Genomic DNA, 22,575 nt, shown 5'->3' with positions numbered 1-22,575 from the left:
ACCTTCCACAGGGTGACAATTTTAGATCACGTGCAGCCTTTGTCGGGAAAGAGGCATTCCTGTGTCGCTACTCATTAAAGCAGCTCCAGATCTTTGGGTTACATGCTAAGCAGCACTTATGCAGTGCCACAGGCGTGTTCTGCAAACCATTCATCCTACTGCTCCCTCCCATCTAGGTGGATATTGGCCACATATTACAGCTTGCTAGCACAGTACAGAAGGTGAAGTGCCTTGTCCATGAGATCCACAGCAGAGGAGAATAAACATGGTTCTTGAGGGCTGTCTTTGCAGCACCATGTCTGTGTTAATCCGGGAGGTTGGATGTACAGCATTAGGCCACTTTTATTCAAAGAAAGAGGGAATGCAAGTTACCTGTTAGGTGACAGACGAGTGTCTGGCATGTTCAGAGCTGATGGGGCTATTAGCTGCTTTGCCACCCTTCAACCTCAACTACCAGTGTCAGCCCAGCAGATGGGTGTGAAAATGTACACATTGAGATGTAAAGCAGGCACTGACTTCTCCCATTGTTACAGGTTTGACTCAGCTTGTGCAAAAATGCTCTGACTAGGAATCAGCTAAGTACTGTCACCATAGACTGCTAAAAGCAATCTGGAGAGTGATGCAGTTGGCTCTTAGGAGCAGATTTTAAAAGGACAGCCTTGGAAGTGCTGCAGGGTATGAGCAGCATCTTAAGGGAGATGAGCAAAGGGAGGGTAGGAAATTACAGGCCTTCCTTTTTTCTAGGTCTCTCTGTTATTCAGAGAAGGAGGCCAAAGCAAGACTGCAGTATTCTGCAGGGTGGCCTATAGCTGTTCCTGCTCTGAACGTGAAGGACACCTTAGAGACACAGCGTGGGTCACTGCTCAACTGCTTCACCCTCCTCGGAGACAACCCAGCCACCTTCTGCCATACACCAGTAGCTGTTCCTAGGAGAAAAGTGCCCTCTTTTCTGCACCTGAGAAGATATCAGCTCAGTACCATTTAAATTCTAATCATTACATGCCACAGAAACCCACTGTGCATCTATTTTCACATCTTGCTACCAAAAACAGTAGCAAAGCACTAGCTGACACACAGAAAGGTTCAGATCTGCCAACATCCTTCGGGAAAAACGATTCCTATAAGAAAAATGTAATTCATGAGATGAGCACTCAGCTTCTGTCTTCCATTCCTTAATCCCAACCTATTGTTCTTCTCCCTCTGAACACTGAGGTCTTTTTGAGGCAGCTCCCAAATCTCTGCTATTGCAAAACAGCCAGTAGGCCAGCTACCAACAGTCACAACAACTGCTGGCTGCTCTTTATCTTGGCAAGAAGATGGGAGAATTCATACTGGGGATTTCAGCAGGGAGAAGAGAAGGATATCCTCACAAAGCAAATGTAGATGAAGGACCACAGCTATTTTAAATATGTTAATAGCAAGTCATGCTTCTCAGTCTTACTCTGCTCAAGGGGACAGATACTAAAATAACTCAGCTGTATCTTGCAGATGCAGCTCTGGCTATTGGTCAGAGAAGACAGTACCTACTGCAGAGGCTAACAGCATATTTTGCAACAATCAAGACAGAACCTCCCCCAGACACTGAGGCACCAGTTGCCACCTCCCCAGATCCCTCAGAGAGGTTTGTTTCCAGTCAAGGGGAATGTGGCTTAGCTGGGGTAACACGGGAACGACCAGGTCACATCTGACTATCTGCAGTACTAGTTACTTGGATAAAGCAGCAACCAAAGCAACTCCAGGCAGCCCTACAACAATCTTCCATCACGAGATATGAAGTTATATAGCTCAGTAACCATTACCTCATCTGTTGACAGCAGATTTAGAGACATACTCTAATGCAGATCAGAACTATCCAAAGAAATGCAAACACCCTCGGAGACACTCATAATGCTGTTACTCAGAAGTGGATTTTTGGTTTCTTTTTAAACAGGAAAGGAACAGAACATTACTCAGCATGCCAGTAGGCAAAATGATGAGCTACTACCAGCTGTGCCTGCCTGTGCAGTATCTGCGGCTGTAATTCCTCCAACACATGCTGCTGTGCAAGCCCCTTGTTCTGTGCCAGAGTTGACCCACTGAGAGTTTGATCCAATAACCCCAACCCTGCACCGCACATAGGGAAGCCGGGTGCTTTGCAGTGGACAACAAGGTATCCGTGGCACTCAGAAATCAGGCCCCAGCACTGCCTGTGACACTAAACTCTCTGATATTCTCTGCTTCCTCACCATTTGCGCTTCATGTAGGCAGCAGCTCTGTTTCCATACAGCATGGCATTGTTGGGGGCTTTCTGGACTGCTTTGCTGTAGAGCTGGATGGCTTGAGTCCACAGCTGGCAAGCAAAGGCCTCGTTGGCTTGCTGCTTGATTCTCTCCAGATATGGAGGTAACTCCACTTGGGGACTGAAGGGGAAGAAGAAAGGAGCACAGGTAAGTCTCACATGCTAACGCTCTGTTAACTCCAGTTAAATGTTTGCAGTGGTTTGTTCTCGCTTAGCAAGTCCCAGCAAGCATTAGCTAATACCAAAAATTTCAGAAAAAGGCAGAATCTGAATAACCTGAATTTAGGAGGAAGGTTTCTTTTTGGCTATCATTTGACTGTTTTCGTGTTTTCTTTATACACAAACATCCACTCAAAATTGAACAGTGGGTATTTTAAGCATCTAATCCCTCAGACTTCACCAATACATAGAATCATAGAATGGTTTTGGTTGGAGGGGACCTTACATTTCCAATCCTCTTTTAGCAATGTATAACAGCATGCAAATTCAGAAGGAAACCAAGCATCTGAGTTCACAGGGCTGCACAAGGCCCACACAGCAACCCAAAATTCCAGCCACATCTCTGTGGCCGTGGTGGAGGGGCCATCTAGAGGAAACAAGCTGAAAACATTCAACAAAGTGACTTTGGTGGAACCTAGACTACCCATATATGGTATTAAGCAACTGTGGCTTGACTTTTAACCATGTGTCACCAGCTGAAGGAAAACCAGCCAGCAAGATGTGCTTCAAGTCTGCTTCTGCTTCACCCCGACTGCATTTTGCTCTTAAAGAAAGGAAGTAGCAGGAACAATAAAAGAGGGCTCTCCATCCCTTCCTAGCTCACAGGCAGACTGCAGCAGCAGCGACTCCAGTGTCATTGTCGTAAAGCAATTTTGGCTGCTTCAGTTCAGTTTGCAGCAGGGAGGTGCCCCAAAAAAATGGCAAAGGGAAGCCAAGCTCTTTCAACCTGATAGCCTCTCCCATTTACCAAGACACAGTTTCTGCAGGCCAGGAAGTAACCACTCAGGACAACTAAGAACACCTTGTTTTCAAGTCTGAAAAGCCATTTCTTAGCTTTGTCTGCAGCGATTCATCACAAGAGGGGAAAAATCCTCCTGGACAACATTTCTCCCAGGACGGTCTTGCCTGATCTGACTCTTGTTCACAGCCCACGCACCAGAAGCAAATACAGCTCCTAAGACAGAAGCCACTTGACAATCCAGTCAACTCGCCAAGTGGATTTGCACCTCACACCTTGGTTAGCAGCACCTAACCCTGGCAAGAGGAAGAGGACAAGAACAAAGCCACAGGGCTTTCATGTAGGTAGAGCTGTCCCCTTACCTCACATGTGCTCTTCCTTCAGACAAGCGGAAGCCATTGCTGTGGAGATGGATGCCATTCGACACTCCATTGGTAGAGGTTTTTCCATTCTGCACTTCTGAAGGTTAGAAAAAAACATACACAGCCATGCTAAGTATCCATGTAGATTATAAAACTAATATCTGAAGCTTCAGGGTCTTGTTTTACAGCAGAGCCAAGCCAACACCACAGCCCCGTTCAGAGCAGAAATAAAACTGCCATGATTCCACATGCCCCACCTCCTCCAGCCACCCGGATTTGATTTGCCTTCTTACATTTACTACAAAATCTCTGCAGAAGTATTCAGTAACATCAGTAACTTTGTAATTTAGATTCAGTCAGATAAAGAATCATAGAGCTAAGCTGTTGAACATTTAATAGAACATGAAGGATGAGTAGAACCACTGGAGAAATCCAGTAAAGGAATTCCAGATGCCTTTCGTTCTTTTCTTACCCTACTGCTCAAGGAGCCATGACAAGCTGAAGTAATCCTCATCTACCATTTCTATAGAAAATATTTGGCTTATACTTTTACAAACCGCATTTATGTTGCAGCTGGGAGTGCTCCTGCAGCCATTTCACAGGTTGGGAAACTGAGGACACTGTCCAACCAGCCTACCGAGCTGCTCAGAGATCTCAGCACACAGAGACGTGCATGCACATGAAGATCAGCCTTTGTACTGATACTGCCTTTGCACAGCCTTTGCCTGAACTTTCTGTGCCCAACAGGGTGAGGCATTTGCTGCAACCGCACGACTGCGAGCCTGTTCAAACGCTGTCCTGCCAGTTAAAGCGTGACCTCACCAGATACTGCAGTACAGATCATCCACAGGCATTCAAGACAGAAGAGAAAGGCAGGCAGGGCCTATGTTTGCTACCAGGATGTGAGTGTTAGATTAAGGCCTAAGGCGAGCTGAGTACACAGATCAAACTCTGCCAGAGCGCTCTGAGAACAGGGAAGAGGCTGAGCAGGGAACACTCCCTGATAAGAGTCAGCCTCTGCCCAGGGAATAGCATTATAGCCATTCCCTGCATGCTGCCTGCAATATCTGTGTATGAACAGGCCCTGTAAGAAACAGGGCCAGGAATAAAAAGGCTTTTGGATTTACTTACTCATCAAATAAATGACTTTTTGATTCAACTATCTCACCACCAGGAGGGATATTAGTGCCAGGCCAGATTCTTAGACTAGGGAAGACATTGTTCTGTCTCCTCCCTAATGGGTGTATAGGGGGATAACAGACGTATTCTACATTTTACTAGTAAGTTTTAAAAAAATAAAAACAATGCACCATTTCCATGCCTGTCTACAAAGCTCTCCCCCTTAGCTGAAGGCAGGATACCAGGACCTCGACCACTCTACGAATCCTCCTTTATCCTTTGTGCACAGCTTTGAGCATTCTCCTTAGCTCACACAGGCACACACCTCTCAACAGCTCACTTCTCCCCTCAAGAGACACGTTTTGTCACTCTGTAGAAGGATTTTAGAACTCAGGGTAGGAACTGCACTGCAGAAACAGCCCAACAACAGCCATACCCTACTTCATTTTCCTCATTCCTGCCCAGTCTGGGCTGCACCCTGAAAAAGAGTTGTGTAGTACGTGATTTCACTCTGCCTTCCACTCACTTTCATGTCAGCAGCATACTTACCCCCTGAAGTATGGCACTTCTTTGGGAGGAGAAAAGTGTATGGTCGCTGTTTGTATGTTAGATCAAACAAATAGACCTAAGGAACGAAGAAAGAAAATGAAGAAAAAGTCAGTGAAACACAAATGCTCAAGTCACAGAAATAAAACAGGGCTAGATGGGTATATGGTTCCACGTTTGTGTTTTGCTACTTCCAATTTTCTAACTGGGAATCTTGTTTACAGACAGGTACACACAGGATGACAGCAGTACCAGTGGCATAGTCCATTCCCACACGGGGTTCAGAAAGAATAATGCTGAGAAACACAAGCCTTGTCTTACTCAAGAGGTAAGAAAGCCCTCTCCACGCTTACAGAACTTAAAAGATGACCTGATCACAAACCCACCTGCTCAAAAAGCTTCCACTCCAGTAAGATATTTAACTATTTAACACGGTGACCATGAAGAAATCAAACATTTATTGACAGAAAAGAGGTGTTACACCAAACCAAGGCAAAAGCCTCTCTAAGATGAAACCAGGATTTCCTGAGAAACTTCAAAAGCAGCCCTATGGAACCCTAATTTAAAACTGTACTGGCATAGGAAATGACAGCCCAGATCAGACCTACAATTCATCTAACTCAGCACCTTCTCTTAAAGGGAATGAGTGCAAGTGTGAGAAAGAGAGCTGCAGAGGACAACCACAGAATAACCTGCCCACAAGCAAAGTTCCTGCTTAATCCATGCTGATTAATGCTGTCAGGAGGATTTTCTAATTTCACCAATAGGCTTTACAAAAGATCCATGAATATCACCCAGTGCTTAAAATTAAAGCAATCAATATTCCAGGTGAAGGCCTTTGCTTCTCTAAGTTCCTTATTCACCAGGTTCGATTACAGAAGCAGTTTGATGTTTCAAGAATGAGTTATGAAATCTTTTCTAAGTCAGCAAAGGTCAGTTCCAGAACTCTGGTTTTTTTTTTTTTTCCCCTCTTCCAGAGAGTGAAATGTGAACTGGAAAACCAGAACAGAACGTGGTTCAAGTTTGATCAGTGGTAGCATAACAAATAAATCCCTAATACCAAGCATTTAGTCTGAACAAACCAGAAAGCAGTTTAAAATCAACCATATAACCCACAGAGAAGTTGCTATACCCGTTTTCAAGAACGCACAACAGCGTATGGTCACCGAAACGCAACTGAATGTGAAGCTTTCTGCCAAACTTTAGCTGTCTTCTTACCTGCTCCCCTCCCATGTTGACTAAGAGCTCAGTGCCATCAGGACTGAAGGTGACGTAGGTGGCCACCAGAACTCTCAGTCGGTTGTTGTAGTCCGGAAGCTTCACTGGAAGGTGCCCTGTGGAGAGAAGAGGTCCATATGTATTAGTGTAACTAGTAATCGTTCTTTGTCCTGTTCCAGCTGCCCCCTTTTACAAGGGGTTGTTAGGAGAGCAATGTCATGAAGCACGTGCACCTAAGTGATATTCCCTTTCCAGCTGCTGTTTATCGAATCCTTCCATCAGCCACCAAAACACACAGATGTGCAGAGCTGCCTTTTCACAAGTTCTAGGCATCAATTCCGCAAGGCCATCTCTGTATGAAGACTGGATTATAACTCGCTTGCTAACAATGAAGTCTGCAGAACGCAGCAAATCTCAGTTTTAGGGATTCGCTGCGGATTTGGCTTCTGCGATTTGTGGCCATCTGCAAAGAAATACCTCCATCTTCAACCCTCTAATCAGGTTTCCTTAATAAAGCCCTTAGCACAACCAAACCAAGGCTCCTAAATATTCAGCTCACACACAGGTTCTTTTGCAGCAGACAGCAGATGGGTTGCATGACCGATTCAGGGGACCTAAGAAATCCTCTAGCGGGACTCATCAGAAGCAAGACTGTCAAAACTGGTCTGCTGAACGTGCTGGTCTAAGATACTTCAAAAAACCCAAACATTTGGGAGAAAAAAAGGTAGTGAGTAATGAGCACTGGAGAAGAATGTCATCTAGATTGCCCAGATATCGCTGGTTTGCTGCAATTGCCCTGCATCACTTATTCCTCATCTGCAGGATGAAGACAAGTCACTTCTCTTCTGTGCCAAAAAGATTTTGAACTGCAGCCTTGCTGGGACCAGTTCCAGGAGAAAGCCTATAGGTTATCCAATCCTTGACTTTCCAATAAAAGTGACAAAAAGACATTTATGCTAGACAAGAAGAAGTAAGGCCAGCTCACCAACACACACCACTGCCAAATCAGGGGAAGGGGGCAGGTAACATAAGAATTCACAGCATAAAAGTGAAATAAATTGCAAAAAGCTCTTCCAAGCAGTGGTTTCTTGTGTGATGGGTAGAACTACACTTCTTCAGACATTAAGTTAAAGTCCCATCAGTCTCCCCCAGCGCACGCCCCAATACCTGCCACGTAGTACTGTGCCGCACCGTCCGGGAGGGGTTTCTGCCGGTCGCAGAACGTGTGTACTCCAGCTGAAGGACTCTGCTTCATGCTTTTTCTGGTCAGAAAGAAGAGCAGTCTTATAATCACAGCATTCAACCGCTGGAAGCCTGATCTACACTGACACTTCTTGTTCACACACAAGGGCAAGGCCTCATGCCTATACAGCTGTGCAGTCACAAGCCTGCCTCACACCACCCCAGTGTACTCGCACAGATCGAACAGACTGTGGGTGATAGAAAAGGCTGGGTGAAACTTCACAGTGAGACACACATGAGCACCAGATCATTGCAGCTCCCCCTTCCCACCAGAGCCTTGAGCAGATCTCTGTACCACCCATGTCCGCCCAGAAAAGCTGGTTGCCATTACCTGTGGTTGTGGATCATGCGTATGTCGTAGAGCCGCACAAAGGGTCCACTTGCCCCCACTGCTAAGTAGTTGTTATCTTGGGGGTTGACCGTCAGGCATTTGGCCTCCACCAGCTGCCCGCAGTACTCTGTCAGGTCTATCAGGACTTCTGAACGTTTGCTGTTCTCTCGCAGGTCGTACTGTCTGCAAAGGGAAGAGAGAGTCGGGCAACCCGTGTCACTAGATAACAGAAGGAGCAGTACGAGACTTTAGCTTTCCGTGGTGACCAAACTGAAGACCACTCCAAAGCAGCACATTTATACTGCTCAGTAGTGACCTACGCTTAATTACGTGGCTTCTGCATGAAGAGATGACACTAACGACATTAACAGTCATTTGGGCCACAGGTTACTGGAAGCACCTCAGTTCAGTATACACTAGGCCTCAATATCAGAATAACCATTAAAACCAGCTCTATAATGTGCACAGATTTATTCAAGTTCCAAATTAAACTCCGAGTCATGACCTCACAAACAGTAGCTCATATGAAAAGTGGAACAGACACTCTGGTAGTTAACATTGCTCTTTTAAGAGCCTCAATGACTCTGGAGGGAAATGTCATTCAGTGTTGTATCTCTCTTCCCTCTGACGTGGCTGTTCCTTTCTTGGCCTCCCTTTTCAGTGGGGGAAAACAGAGGAGCTGGGGAGAGTATCAGAGGAGTCTACATTTCAAGATGAATCCTTCCAGTTTCAGGAAAGGGAAAGATTAGCTTAAGCTCTTTAGTATAGAGACAGTCTCTCTTCAGATCTGTGCATAGTACATACTGCAATGGATCCTAATCCAATTAATTTGGGGGCAGAATGACTAGAGTTCTGTACCTGATTAGCCCGTCTTCTGCTGCACTCCAGAAGGTGTTAGGCCACATGGGAGCCGTGGCAATCCGCTTAACTCTGTTGGTGTGATCTCCAAACATGTGGATGGTCTCCTTGACAGTCAAGTCATGGACATGCACCTTGGAATCTGCAGCTCCCGTGATGAGGATCCGATCCCCTGAATGTGGCAAGAACTGTGGGAGACAGATTCGATATTCAAACTTGAGAAGTGCTGAGGCTGTTCACACAGACATTGCTGAGCTGTCCTGGCAAGTCACAGAGCAGCTTGCTTTAGGAACACAGGATGACCCGTGTTATTACCTACATTACACATATGCCAGTGTAGAGTCACCAGCTACAGCAGCACACAAAATAGTCTCTTCATCCCAATTTGCTACAACCATTTCCTTTGAATTTACAGAGAAAATGAGATAAGCCTGGGAGCTGCATAAACTAAGAAGTGCGGGTTTTAATGCAATTTTTCCCTAACATTTGAAATATTATTTGGGAGCGGGGAAATTGCTTGCAGGAAAATACTTCCCAGCAAGGATCTATTCTCTTGCTGCTTAGGTTGTGGCTTCTGTTAGCCGTTCATTCCTTCTAACCATATCTACCTTGACAGAAAAGATGTTTGCAGTATGTCCCGTGTGCATAGAAAGGAGTTTCTTGTGGTGCAGAGGATCCCAGACAATGGTATGCTGGTCATCAGAGCCAGAGGCCAACAAGCTAAAAGAAACAGAGAAGTATGCATCATGTATTCTTCTGTTCTAAGCTGTGACCAATTTCTTAGAGTGGTTTGACCACAGACAGCCATTAAGTTAATTCAGCTCTAAGAAGCCCACTTCCTCTCTCTTTTCTCAGCTATGTGTTCTCATTGCTCCCAATCCATTCAGCCAGTTCAGGGAGCTAAACCAGCCAAATATCAACTCCATAGAAAACAAAGCGAGTGTTTTCCGTTGGTTTAGCTCATGGAACCAGCTCACCACAGATTCAGATGGCACAGGGGAAAACAATAGGAGCGTTTGGTCAACAACAAAATGCAGGGCCTGCATTTTCCTTATTAGCCTGACTGCATAAACTGCTCCACATCAGTCCCAAACCCAAGCCAAGGCATTCACTCCTGGACTTCGGATGTGCCCAAGCAGTCCCAAGCCAGGGCACACGTGGTGATTCACAGACTGCTTTTTAAGGGTAGGGTGTGGCAGCGGTATTGCAAGGCGCTGTTTGCCTTGTACATCTTTATTTGAAAAAAAAGAATTTGATGTCTGCAACTATCAGCTCTTTTAAACTTAGTTCCTTGTAGCCAGGTCTCTTTCAAGTACATGAAATTTTCACTGGTAAATAATTCTGAGGAGTATCAGAGAATAGACTTTGGCTCTTGTAAGAGGCATGTCAAGAAATATACGCTCTTCCTTCCATCCAGTCATTTCTCATGCAGATACTCTTTATTCCACTTGGTTAATAGAAATGTTCTTATGTTTAGTTTCCCTCTAAAACTGCAGAGAGGTGAACACTCTACCTCCCTCCCTTATATATTTGTCCCCCAGCAGAAGCTTTTAATAGCATGTGAAGGGGGTGGGGAAATGTCACTACCAGCTGGATAAACCCTAAAGATCCATTATAATCCATAATACCACTTAAGAGAAGAGAAGCAGCCCTCAATCTCCAATTCTTAGTCTGACCATTTCCCTTCTGAACACACTAAAGGGCCATTTCTAGTAATATCCAGATATATTTAATAAAATAAAGCTTCTTTTGTAGCCTGAGCTCTACTACAGTTCAAAACTTTGAGCTTGAGCTTCACTTTACTAGTTGCTTATGGTAAGATGACCTACATCCTACTCTTAGGAGAGCCTAGGGTAATCAGTGTGTTGATCACCCGAATCAAGCCACATACTTACTCTCCTTTTTCATTCCATTCTAGACAGTTGACACACCCAGAGTGACCCTGAGGAACAAAAAAAAGGAAGATGGTATTACACAAACTTCAGACTTATCAAACAGAGCTGTTCTAAGACAAGGACAGAGCGAGCTCCCCACACATAACAACTTGTTCCAATACAAGCAGGTTTTTTTATTCCAATCCTGCAAAAAACCACCCACATGGTAGATAAGCACCTCCAGAAAAGACAGACATGCTATAGCAGCTGGGGTAGAAAAGGCAAAATTAAATAATAAAAAAAAAAAAAGTAATGTTGAATAAAATGGCAGTTTAGTCTCAGAGGCTACAGATTAAATCCTGCTGTACACATGGAAAGGTGACTTTGCTTCAAAAGCCCTCGGCTAGGCTGACAAATTACATGTACAGGTTCTCTGGGAACGCAGGGAAAATGCACTTCTGATAACTCTTGTAGAAGCACCTTGCTGCTGGGTGATTATATCATCCATCTTCATCCAAATTAACTAACAACTGTACCAGGGAAGACTAGGTAAAGGCTCTCTTGTAGGTGCATTAGGTAATGCAGAAGGCTCACACAAGATCTCACTGAGCTATTCCTGGCTCTAATGCAGTTTAGGGGACTAAGTAATCAGTATCTATCCCATACAGGAGAAAGAATCCCATACACGCCCGCACGCTGCCCCTCCTGCAGTAAGTGGTACGAGCAGCTCAGTTTGCCCTTTAAACACAATCCACTTACCTGCAATTCTGCTTCTAGGCCCAGGCGTCGAATGAACGGATCGGTGACGTGGTAGTGTCGTTCGAAGCCCAGCGCACCTCTCTCCTGCACGAAGCAAACAAGCGCCACACTGACTACAGCAAACAAAACACTCCTTTTTCCCTTTAAGAGAAGACTCAAGAACTTTAAAAATCAAGCAGGGACCTTGCCAGGTATGGGGGTGTCCATAGCACCAGGTACCTGTCCTATAGCAGGGAGACATCATTTGCATCCTCTCCAGATAGGGAATTTGTAATCTTTGCCCCTGCATTGGTTTAAAATGATGTTTATCTAATTGCCAGGCTCCAGTTGGGTAGCCAAGACAAGGTTTGAGAGGCCCACACTAAGACAAAGTAAGTTGCCTACTTTGGGGCAGAAACAGAAGACACAGAAGAGCTTGGGAATGCCTGTCATTATCCCTTGGCAAGGATTTCAGAAGCAACTCACTCCTGAGGACTGCAGTACTAGACCACAGCTGCTCAGGAGAAGTCTGCCATTACACAGAATCTGTCCTGAAGCACCACCACCACCACGGGGCAAAGTATTGGGGAAGGTTAACTGGACACCACCCTTTAGAGATGGCTTGTTTCATCAGAAATGGAGCAGGAGCATGTAGCTGCAGTACCACAGCACAGCCTGTTCTGCAGGGAAGAGAACAGCTGCCACAGAAGTGCGTCAGTACAAATGAAGGTGAAGAAAAGCAGGACAGTTGTTTCCCCTGTGATCTCACAGGGTTCACAGATGCATTAGCAGATGGCTTCGACAAAAGAAGGACAACTGCAGAGGCAGGCATGAAGAAAAGGGAATGCAAGTCATATTTTGGATGGAACATCTAATGTCTAAGGAGATTCCTTCCTAGGACCTGATCCAGCCTCGATCCCACCCCATGCCACGCTCTAGTCAGGCGAAGACAACTCATGCCTTCGTTATCACCGTTTATAGATGACAACACTAATGTCAAAAATGACTCTGGTGGTACTGGGAACACGTAGTAGTCACAGGGCAGACACAAAGAGCTAGAGTACCACATTACAGCTCTGCAGAGCAATGTTAAGTGATGAACTCCACACAACAAAAGCTATTTGAAAACAAAATGGAGACAGATATAAGGGGACTGGAGGAAAAACAAAACAAAACAGGCTTTTTGTAGTAACTTCCATTACTAACTTCAATCCCCTTGACATATTTTTACAGATAGGATTCCCAAAACACTGCTAGGCCCAGTGCAAGGTGCTGCAGTTATAATTGCCTTGCTATTGCAGCCTCCGTGGCTTTGAGGTCTGTGCAGTAGGATATTGCTTTTCCTACAAGGAACTGTCAGACTTAGCAACCTTCCCAAGGTCACACATGAAAGTCTAACAGAGCACACAGTGTGAAAAAGTCCCAGGCTAACGCTCTAACCACAGAACCATCCCTTCCTTGTTAGAGCAGCAAAATAAATCTTTGCACATGGATTAAATCACAAGTTTATAATACAAAGTTTGGTACCAAACTGCAAAGTGAACGGAGTATTCAAGCTCCTTGTTCCTTATTCTGGCCACTAACAGACCAGTTTTGTGAATGCTGATTACCAGCAAAGCTGCAAATGATTTAAGGCCTCCGAGTCCAAGTAATAATTGCCTATTGTGTCTGCTGTAGCTAGTCCTTTCACGTTAAGAGAGATTTCACAAATGCAGCCATCAGATGACTGATCCGACCACCGTAGAAGTTTTTCCCTACATAAAGGAAGCAACACACCACTCTTGAAAGAAAGAGAGACAGAAAGAGACTGAGACAGAGATCATTAGCTCTACTACAGTCAGAAAATACCTTTGATGGCAAGATCACACGAAGAGAACACATAAAGAAGCAGACAGAAAACTCACGAGGGAAGCTAGCTAAGGGTCCTTTATGGTGCCCAAACACAAGTAGCCATTATTTCTCCCGTCAGCGTTGTACTCAAAAGGAACAGACCTGCTGATGTCAAACTAGCATGGTGCACTCCTGTTATGCCATACTTCATCCCAGCTCTTCATTTAGGACAGTGATAGGGCCTATGTGTTTGTTCTCTTAAGCTCCTTATACAGCTTATCAATACGTAAGTAGCAGAGACCTTTTCAGAAGGCAACAACATGCGTCTTTCCCAATGCAGCGTGAACACTGATTCTCCATCTGCTCTCCACCCAACACAAGCAAAACACTTGGCTAACGCATACCTTGATCTGTCTGTGGATGATGTCTCTGGTAATGTTTGCTTTTGCCATCTTCTTGCAATGGGGCAGACGAAAAGAAGCTATCGGAAGAGCTGCTGTGCATCCAAGCATGCCAACAGAGCACAGATCCACACTAAGGGCATTTAATTACCTGCAGGACAGAACAGGGAGGGAACAAAGGCAGATATACAAACATATTAGGCCATTCATACATAATATTAAGTAATTTTTTTCCTAAAAATAGGGCCAAGAAAGGAAAAGTTTTGTATAACGGCTCCTTGAAGAAACTCAAGGATGGGAAGGAACAACCCAAGACTGAAGAACACTTGACTTAAGAGGCCATCCCCAGTTGGCGGAGAAATTCACCACGAGCAGAACCCCAGGACTACACCAGCCTAGCAAGGCCATGTTTCTGTGCCAGCAAAGACCCTGCAAGGCCAGGGTAGCATCCTGTTTCACCGCTTGCCTCCCACCATTCCTTGTCCACTCATGTCCAGTTCCACTTTTCCCAAACTCTACAACCAACAAGACTGATTACAGTGTGAATAAACAAGGCAACGCTATTTTTGGCCACCTTTTCTCATTTACTACAGCTGATTATCAGCCAAAAAAAAACCAACCCAACAAAAGAGCATAAGCGTTCCTTAGAAATCACAGCAGCCAACCATCAGGTGACACTATCAGCTGAACACCCAATTCAATTAGCAATAGAAAAGGGGACGATCATTTAAAGTTGTATTTCCAGGAGAAATTACGAGTTTTCCACACTCTTAATGGATTTCCATATTTAATGCACTAACCTAAATAATTTAAACCCTGTAACAATGGCCACACCTGCTAGAAAACATTCACATTGCAGAGGGAATGTCACAACCCTGCTCTGGCCAGGCTGCCTAGCAAAGGACCAGCTAGTGTCTGAGAAATGATGAAATTCACCTCATTTACATACCACAAACCTTGTGCTGTCCCATTTTGATATTTCTACATTTTTCTTTTTAAAAAAATAAAATAAAATAAAAATTTAAACACCCATTTTGTCCTGTGTAACCCAACAGTTTTAAATTCTCTCTAAAAGCATTCACAAGCAGAACAAGCCAAAATTTTCAAACGAGTCCTCTTCTGAATGAGGAAATGCTGATTCATTGAAACAAGAACATTTCACAGAAACGCAGCAACAAATAACTCCGCTGAGGTCAGGCAGAAGTTTTAACAAACCCTGCCTGATTCTCTACCGGTTCATCCACCAGGTTGCTGCAAAATGAGGTCTTCCACCATGAGCAACTTCAGGGTCGCACAGCAAAACCACAAGGCTCCTGCACCCCAGGATCCCCAAAGCCCTGGGCTTCAGCTTCAATTTGCTTTCAAAAAACTGTTCATGTGCACACACAGACATTTCCCCATGGGTAGGAAGCACTAAGAATTCATGTTTCCTCACAGAAAGTGGTGTTTGGCCAAAGTGAAAGTTGGGATCGCTTTCCTAACACAGCTGGCTCCTCTGTGCAGCTCCCCAGTGAACACAGAAACAGTGTTAGACCTACAGAGAGCAAAAAAGCCATAAAAACAAACTGAAAATCAGATTTTCTCGCATGGGCTCCTAAGCAGGATTTCTAGGGTAGCCACAGAATCTCTGGCAGAGCTGTTTGCAGGTCTCTGCAGATGAACGTCCCTACTGCAGACAGCAGAAGCCAAGCAGCCCTCACGGTTGCACTCCAGTCCTGTTTTGTACGTATGATGAGAACAAAATTGATAAAATTCCCACAGCGAGAGCGCAGGCCTTGAACGCGAGGCGAGTCAGCACAGCGGGAGACTTTGCAGACCAGGCCTGCTCCCAGGGAGGGCTAATGAGGCCCTACCTTCACCAGGACCAACTCAAATCCCAGATGTAAGCATGGCAGCCCAAACTCACCACCATCCAAGTCCAGTTCCTGCAGCAGATGTGTCCAGTAAGCCAACGTCCTCTGCCACACGCCTTGAGTTCACCCTGGCAGAAGCAGCTCAACTCTCACCCCGAGATATTGGGGCAATTAGCTGAGATTTTTTTGGACCCCATCATCTGTTTTAGTGCATAAACTGGGGCTCCCCTATGGCCAGGCTGAAACCATGCTGGTGTGTATGTATTTGTCCATCATGGATGTATTTAATCCACACTCCTTCTACTCCCAACACAGAATCAACCAGGCTGGAAGAGCCCTCTGGGATCATCGAGTCCAGCCGTTGCCCTGACACCACCATGGCAACTAGACCATGGCACTAACTGCCATGTCCAGGCTTTTCTTAAACCCCTCCAGAGATGGTGACTCCACCACCTCCCTGGGCAGCCCCTTCCAATGGCTAATGACCCTTGCTGAGAAGAAATGCTTCCTAATGGCCAACCTGACCCTCCCCTGGCGAAGCTTGAGGCTGTGTCCTCTTGTCTTATCGCTGGTTGCCTGGGAGAAGAGGCCGACTCCCACTGTGCTACAACCTCCCTTCAGGTAGTTGTAGCTAGCATGCACGCCCAGGAAGTCACTTCATGTTTTAAGCATCTTTAACCTCACTCACTCTCATGTTAAGTACTAGTTGCTTCACTCCCAGGCCTAATAACAAGAGGCAGCACTGCGACTGCATTTGATCACCAATATTTCACACTAATTCTTGTGGCAGGATGATTAAGCTACAGATTTTGCTACCTATCCTCTGGCTTTCCACATGAGCTTAGCATTGGTATTGTTTTGCCTGTTCATAGAGATGGCGTCTATAAGGGGACAACAACAACTGCCCTTAGGAACAGCTCACAAGCACGGGAAGGAGAGGCAGCAGGTACCTGCAGCAAAGCGCCTTGGCATAAGGGCAGGGGATCCTGCTGACTCTGCAGCTCACAGGTAAACACGAGAAACCAGGACAGACCCATCGCTACTCATGCCCAAGGCCAGCTCCACATAAACGTGCCAGCTGGGCTAAATAAGGTGCATTGCTGAAGACATCCACGAGGACATGGTTTCCAGACACACTCCTCTCGCTTGCAGAGTTTAGCAGAGGGCTCGTAGCTTCAAGTTTGGATAGACTAAACGTACAGGGATGAACGGTATCCGTGATCTCTCTCCTCCAGTTTCTCCAGACACCCTTTCCACCTAACAAGCCTTCACCTGCCCTTCTCCTAGGCTGGATCCCCACCGACGTGCCTCCTTAAACAAACCCTCCAGGATACACACGGGTTTTCTCCATCCACAGCTGCAACAGGGCAGAGAGACCTTCCATCGCTCTGCAACGCCTCAGCAGCCCACCCCTCAGGTGAGGGACTCTGGTACTCACTGTACAAGACCCAAGATCTTCTCACCTCTAAGATTATATCCCAAGGCTCCTCTCCTCCTCCTCCTCACAGCCCTATTAAACGCGCCAGCCACCCAACCTCACACAGCACTTTTCTGCAGGAACCTGTGACCAGTGACTGATGACAGTTAAAACAACTTTTCCCAGAGAAGTGATCGATCCATTAGCCCAAAGTGCATCGTAAAGAGACACGAGGGACAATATTCCAGCAGATCTCAGCGCCTCAGTCTCATCTGCAGCTTTCCGCTCCTCTTAGTGCTTCCCTACAATGTTCCCAGACTCTGTCCACAGTCCTCCCTCTCCAAGCAGCATCCAGATAACCCTTCCTCTTCCCTGCCAGGCAAGGACTACTAATCTAACTCTTGGAAGAACATTTTAGTTTTCTTTTGATCTTAGGACCCCAGAGGCCTAATACCACACCAGAGCCAAGCAGGCAGTCACCCCTCGACTGACAAATGCCCCACTGCTCTCTTAAGACCCCTGGAAGTACTTTTGTCAGATTTCCAACTCTAGTCATGGCTAAATTCTAAAAATCTCCTTTTTATTCAACTCCTATCTAGCAAGTAAGGGCACCAAATAACCTGAAGGACTCACATGGAGAAACACGTGTTCGTGGAAAGATACACATCTCCCATACTCTACAGAAAGAAATAACCCCTACCAAGAAGCCAGTTTACTGCTAAATAAGTTACTGCAAAACCACCGATACACTATAAATTCACTCTTTGACTGGACGAATAGGATGCTCAAAGGGAACAGACATCCAACTCCCCCCCAAAACCTACTGCTCCTTAAGAGAGACTCAAATTCCCTCTCTCTCCAACAAAGTCTCCTCTGCCACAGCATTTTACACCCTCTGGAACTCTGAAACACACTGGCTGGGGGAGCTCAGCCATACACAGGAGCTTGCTATCTCCATGAGTGCTTTTAGGATTACAGATGTGTTGTGGAGCTTCCCAACTCTCTGGATGGGTCACTGTCAGCTGTAGTAACTCAGAGGTGTTCTCAACAGATGGCTGTTCAACAAGAGATCAACACATCTTAACTTTATTTCTTAAAAGATACAGGTCAAGAAAATTATCCATGAAATCGGCCGAATAAGCCGAAAGCAGAATAAGCCAGAGTTTAAAACAAAACACCTCTTGCAAAACTGACTTTAAACATACTAATACCAGCATCCAAGGCTATGCTAGGGAATTGTTCAGTGTCTAGTACACCTGAGATGCTGATGCATGCTTTTTAGCATTTGACCATTAAAAAAAAAGAACAGGCTTGGAAAAAAAAACAGTCAAAGGGGAATGCACGAGCCTAAGGTGTCTGTCGTGCCTAGACAGGGCTTGGTTTGGCAACCGAATGTTGTAAAATGCTTAAGGGCCTCCTGGAGTATACACATATGCTTGGCCAGGATGACTCTAAGAGCCTTCCTTGCTTTCACGATGCTATTTTTTGTTGCTCAACAGGTATTCAGCAGTAAGAAACCAGAGCTGCAAGGCTCTGGCAACCTTAAATTATCGTGGAATCACAGACAAAGAATTAACAAGTCCCAGATCCTCATTCCAGGTCAAACTTTGTCCATTAGCCACAACCAGTCACAATCCCAGACTCACATTCACCACGAGTATGACACTTCTCTAGGTCACGAGTTAGCAGTTCATACGTGTAGAGTTCCTACTATGAAAGAAGCATTAAGTGTTCTTAATGCTAAAGACTATATTGACCACACCATTGTACACATGGATCAACAGTCTCCAGTTACGTTAGAAACTCACCCTGGCATAAAGCATAAAATCCCCTAATTGGTAGGTCTTCTGGGGAAAAAAAATAATATATATATATATAAATAATCAGAGAAGAATACACTGTGCCTCTGATTTCTTAGACACATACAGGCTTCCAATCATGAAGCCCCTTTAAAGAGTCTGCCCATTTGTTACCACTAAAGGCATGTAAATTGGTATAGGATGTTCCTCTTTCAGCAAAACCTCTGCTTTTTGTTTCAGCAGAACTTCTGGTTTTCGTTTCAGCAGAACCACTGTGCAAGTTCTGTTCGCTTTTAGATATATTTTTTCCTAAACCATTCATGCAGCTCTCTGGCTTTTAACTAAACCTGCACAATCAACTCGTGATGAAATGAGAGGATTAAGTCCCAGTGACAAGGAACAACTTAGGATAAATCCACACTGTTGCTACCAGTGATGACCCCTCAAGCAGCTTCACTTGGGCTACACATAAGAGACCATCATGACATTTTTTGGTCAGTTATTAGATGACACTGGAGCACGTTTCTCCATCACATTCAAGAGCATCTCTGCGCTCAATTCCAAGCGAGGACAACCTTCCCTCATCTCTCCCTGTTCCAAACCTGTCTGGAACATCCCAGGCAAGACTAAAAACCTGGGATCCAGTTAAAGCTGTCACTTCATCCACAGTTACAGCCTCTTCTTGAGCTACACCCCGAAGCATAAAGAGGACCATCCCACCTGCAGTTAGCTGCCGTTCACCCATGGACTCTTCTGCTCCTGCAATGCAAAGCTCCAGAGGCAGAAAAAGAACTTGCGCAACACTTGGCCTTTAAATCTGCAGTCAAAAATTAACAAGCCACAGATTTCTGCAGGCTGTGGGCTCAAAAGCTGCTAGGCTGTATTTACTCTGACAGTGGCTTAAAAGCCCCTCAAGCTCCTGTAAAGGTACACATTGAAAGGGGTTCTTCAGGGTACGGGGAGGAAGAAGAGTAACAAGATTCTCTAGCTTTCCTCAGCTGGCTCTTCTAATTTTCCTGAAACACTTGCTCTAAGTCTGGAAATAAAGCCTCAACATTGATAATGCAAAAAATTTAGTCGTTTTAATATTGAACTTTTAATATTTAATATTTAATACTGTAACTGCGAGTCTTAGTGTAGCTAGGATTTGGGAGGTTGTTCCTGTAGCTATATATATTTTTTATAATATATATAAAGTTTTTATAATATATATAAAAAAGCAAACTCTTTACCAATACTTCTCAAAAAGTGGTACAAAAATACAGTATAAAAACACAGCCTCCAGTATAAGACTCACAGTTACAGTATTAAATATTAAATATTAAAATAATGTAGCTAGGATTTGGGAGGTTGTTCCTGTGCTTGTGTATTTTCCCCTTGCAGATCTACCTACACACACCCCCCCAGCTCACTTACACACGCAGTAACACACTGACACAGAGAAGTGCCCTGCAGACGTAGGCTTCAAAGTTCAAACCTGGGCACCACTGCCCTTCAGAAAAGCTCCATCAAACTCCACAAAGCAGCACGATTCATTCTTAAATTAGCAACCTCAAATAAGCAGTCCAATTCCTAACTGTTTGGTTGCGCCCAAGTTTCTCAGTCTCCAAACTCAAGGTCATCGAAAAAAGCAGCACTCTGCACACCACAAGCCTTGCGGATACGCGACTCATCCCAAAGGAAGATCCTGTGACCCTTCCCTTAAGCAGCTATAAATTACTTCACCCATCCAAATACCACCTAGGACCCAACTCAGCAGGTTTCTTTAGTCTCACAACTTATTTTCCCTACCCCCTTTACCTTGACTTTCCAAGAGGTCACAGATCAAATTAAAATATATACCTATAGATAGGTAATTTTTTTAAACAAACCTAGAGAAACCAGAGGCAATGACCTGGTTAGCAGCAGACACCTCATAAAAATAAGGTTTTGCTACAGCTGAAGGAGTTGCCAGGAGCAGCAGTCGCTCCCAGGACAGATGGCTCAGAACACGGAGCCAGCCAACAACAGAGGAAGGAGTTGCTTACAACAGGGGTGGACAGGAGAAGAGGTAGGATCTGAGACCTGAGAGACCCAGCACAAGAAGACAGTAGTGTCAGGGAAACTTTGATATGCCCAGAGACACTGGCCCACAGGCAGCAGCCCTCCAAGCTGGCATCCTACCTCTCTACCCTTCATCCTCCAGCTGACACGGACATCCCCAGGAAGAAAGAGAAGATGCAAGACAACACCTCAGCCCAGCACAAGTAACTGCCTGATGCCAAGACCCACATGGCCCAGTAGCTCCAGGAAGGAGTTCAGCCAGCAGATGCTGGCAGAGGAGGAAAGGCTGATCACCTCGCCAAGGAAAGGGGCTGCAAGACACCCACCGGGGCAGGGGAAAGTTTCACGTGAAGGCTTTAGCGAGGGGAAGGTGAGCAAGGGAGGGAGCGGGGCAGAGTCAGCCCTTAGGAAATGGGAGAAGAAAGTGAGGACAGGGCAGTGCCAGCTGTTGGAGGGGGAAAAGAGAAGGCAAAAGGCAGGGGCTGAACCTGGCAGGGGGGTAGGTACCAGCCAGAGGATGCAGGTATCGACAGGGCTGAGGGGAAAGAGGTGCTTGGTTAGACGGGGAGGGCAGGCAGAAGGGATGAGGAATGAGGGGCTGGATAAAGGAGGGCTTCTTAAGAGGGATGGGGTCAGGCTCCTGGCAAAGAGGTGGGGGGGAATGGCGGGCAGGGGGACCGGCGGGGGGGCACCTGACAGGGACCGGGGTGGGGGTAACCGACAGGGAAGAGGGGGATAGCAGGGGGTGTGGGGAGAAAAGCTGACAGGAAAGAGAGGTAAGGGGCGGGGAAAGGTGACAGGGAACGGGGTACGGGGGGTACAGCTGACAGGGAGGAGGGGCTGCGGGGGCGGGCGCGGCCCGGCCGGCCCGTTACCTGTCAGGCCTCCCGGGTGCAGGCGCAGCGGGCACTGGAAGTTGCGAGGCTCCATCCATGCGGGGGGGGGGAAAGCGGGACCGAACGGAGGGGGGAGCCCGAGGGGCCCCGCAAGCACCGGGCGCTGTCCCCGGGGCGCGGGCAGGGCCCTCAGGCGCGGCCCGGCCTAGGCCCCGGCCGTGCCCCCCCGCCCCCTCCCCTGTTTACCCCCTCCAGCTGTCCGGGGCTCACCAGCACCCCCCGCCGCCGCTCCCCCCGCGCACCTCTACGCATGCGCCACGCCAACTGCGCCACCACCCCCCTCGCAACCGCAGCAACCCCAACCTCGCGCAAACGGCGTAAGTCGCTTTCGAGAATACTTCCTCGTCCTGCCCTCCAGGCCGACACCGCCCCATGATTGACAGCTCTCCCAGCCAACGGGGAGGGCAGAGCGCTTCGTGAGGGCTCGGGCAATCGGCGCGGAGGGGGGCGGGAGCGCGGCGCCGCGAAGGGGCTGCTGGGAGTTGTAGTCATGGCCGCCTCCCGGGGAGGCCTGGGCCCGCGGCGCTGGAGCCTCGGGGCCCGGCCACATCCCTCTGCCCCTCCCGCCAGGCCTTTCCGCAGCTCCCCTTCCTCCTTCTCCCTTTACCAAACCCGGGGGCTGCTTAAAGCCAGGCCTCGCTGGGCCTGGATCCCCTCAACTCGCAGGCCGCAGCAGGGCCTGGACTCCAGCTGCCTCACGGACTCGCCCCAGAGGTGCCCGGGCTGCGCCGCACTGGCCCTCAAACACGGCCTCGATGGGGGGGCTTGGGCTTCACAGCCCCCTTCCCATGACCCTGCGGTCCTCCTCGTGC

At 46.7% G+C, this 22,575-nt stretch overlaps 1 protein-coding gene across 1 annotated transcript in view; it reads right to left on the bottom strand.

Moving 5' to 3' along the window:
* WDTC1 (WD and tetratricopeptide repeats 1) overlaps positions 1-21,959 on the bottom strand; it is a 32,277-nt gene extending 10,318 nt beyond the window's left edge. The window contains exons 1-12 of the mRNA XM_068417663.1: positions 21,743-21,959; positions 13,759-13,906; positions 11,546-11,629; positions 10,808-10,854; positions 9,521-9,632; positions 8,913-9,100; positions 8,055-8,237; positions 7,649-7,743; positions 6,482-6,597; positions 5,267-5,342; positions 3,599-3,695; positions 2,226-2,399 (exon numbers count right to left, since the gene is read on the bottom strand). Coding sequence (XP_068273764.1) covers positions 2,226-2,399; positions 3,599-3,695; positions 5,267-5,342; positions 6,482-6,597; positions 7,649-7,743; positions 8,055-8,237; positions 8,913-9,100; positions 9,521-9,632; positions 10,808-10,854; positions 11,546-11,629; positions 13,759-13,866 — 1,280 coding nt within the window. The 5' untranslated portion in view covers positions 13,867-13,906; positions 21,743-21,959. The remainder of the gene's footprint in view (positions 1-2,225; positions 2,400-3,598; positions 3,696-5,266; positions 5,343-6,481; positions 6,598-7,648; positions 7,744-8,054; positions 8,238-8,912; positions 9,101-9,520; positions 9,633-10,807; positions 10,855-11,545; positions 11,630-13,758; positions 13,907-21,742) is intronic.
* Positions 21,960-22,575: the final 616 nt, after the last annotated feature.

Source organism: Nyctibius grandis, chromosome 24 (genome assembly GCF_013368605.1).
Source record: "Nyctibius grandis isolate bNycGra1 chromosome 24, bNycGra1.pri, whole genome shotgun sequence".
NCBI classification, from domain to species: Eukaryota; Metazoa; Chordata; class Aves; order Nyctibiiformes; family Nyctibiidae; genus Nyctibius; species Nyctibius grandis.
Note: the sequence above shows the minus strand (reverse complement) of the source record. Positions and strands in the feature narration are given on the sequence as shown.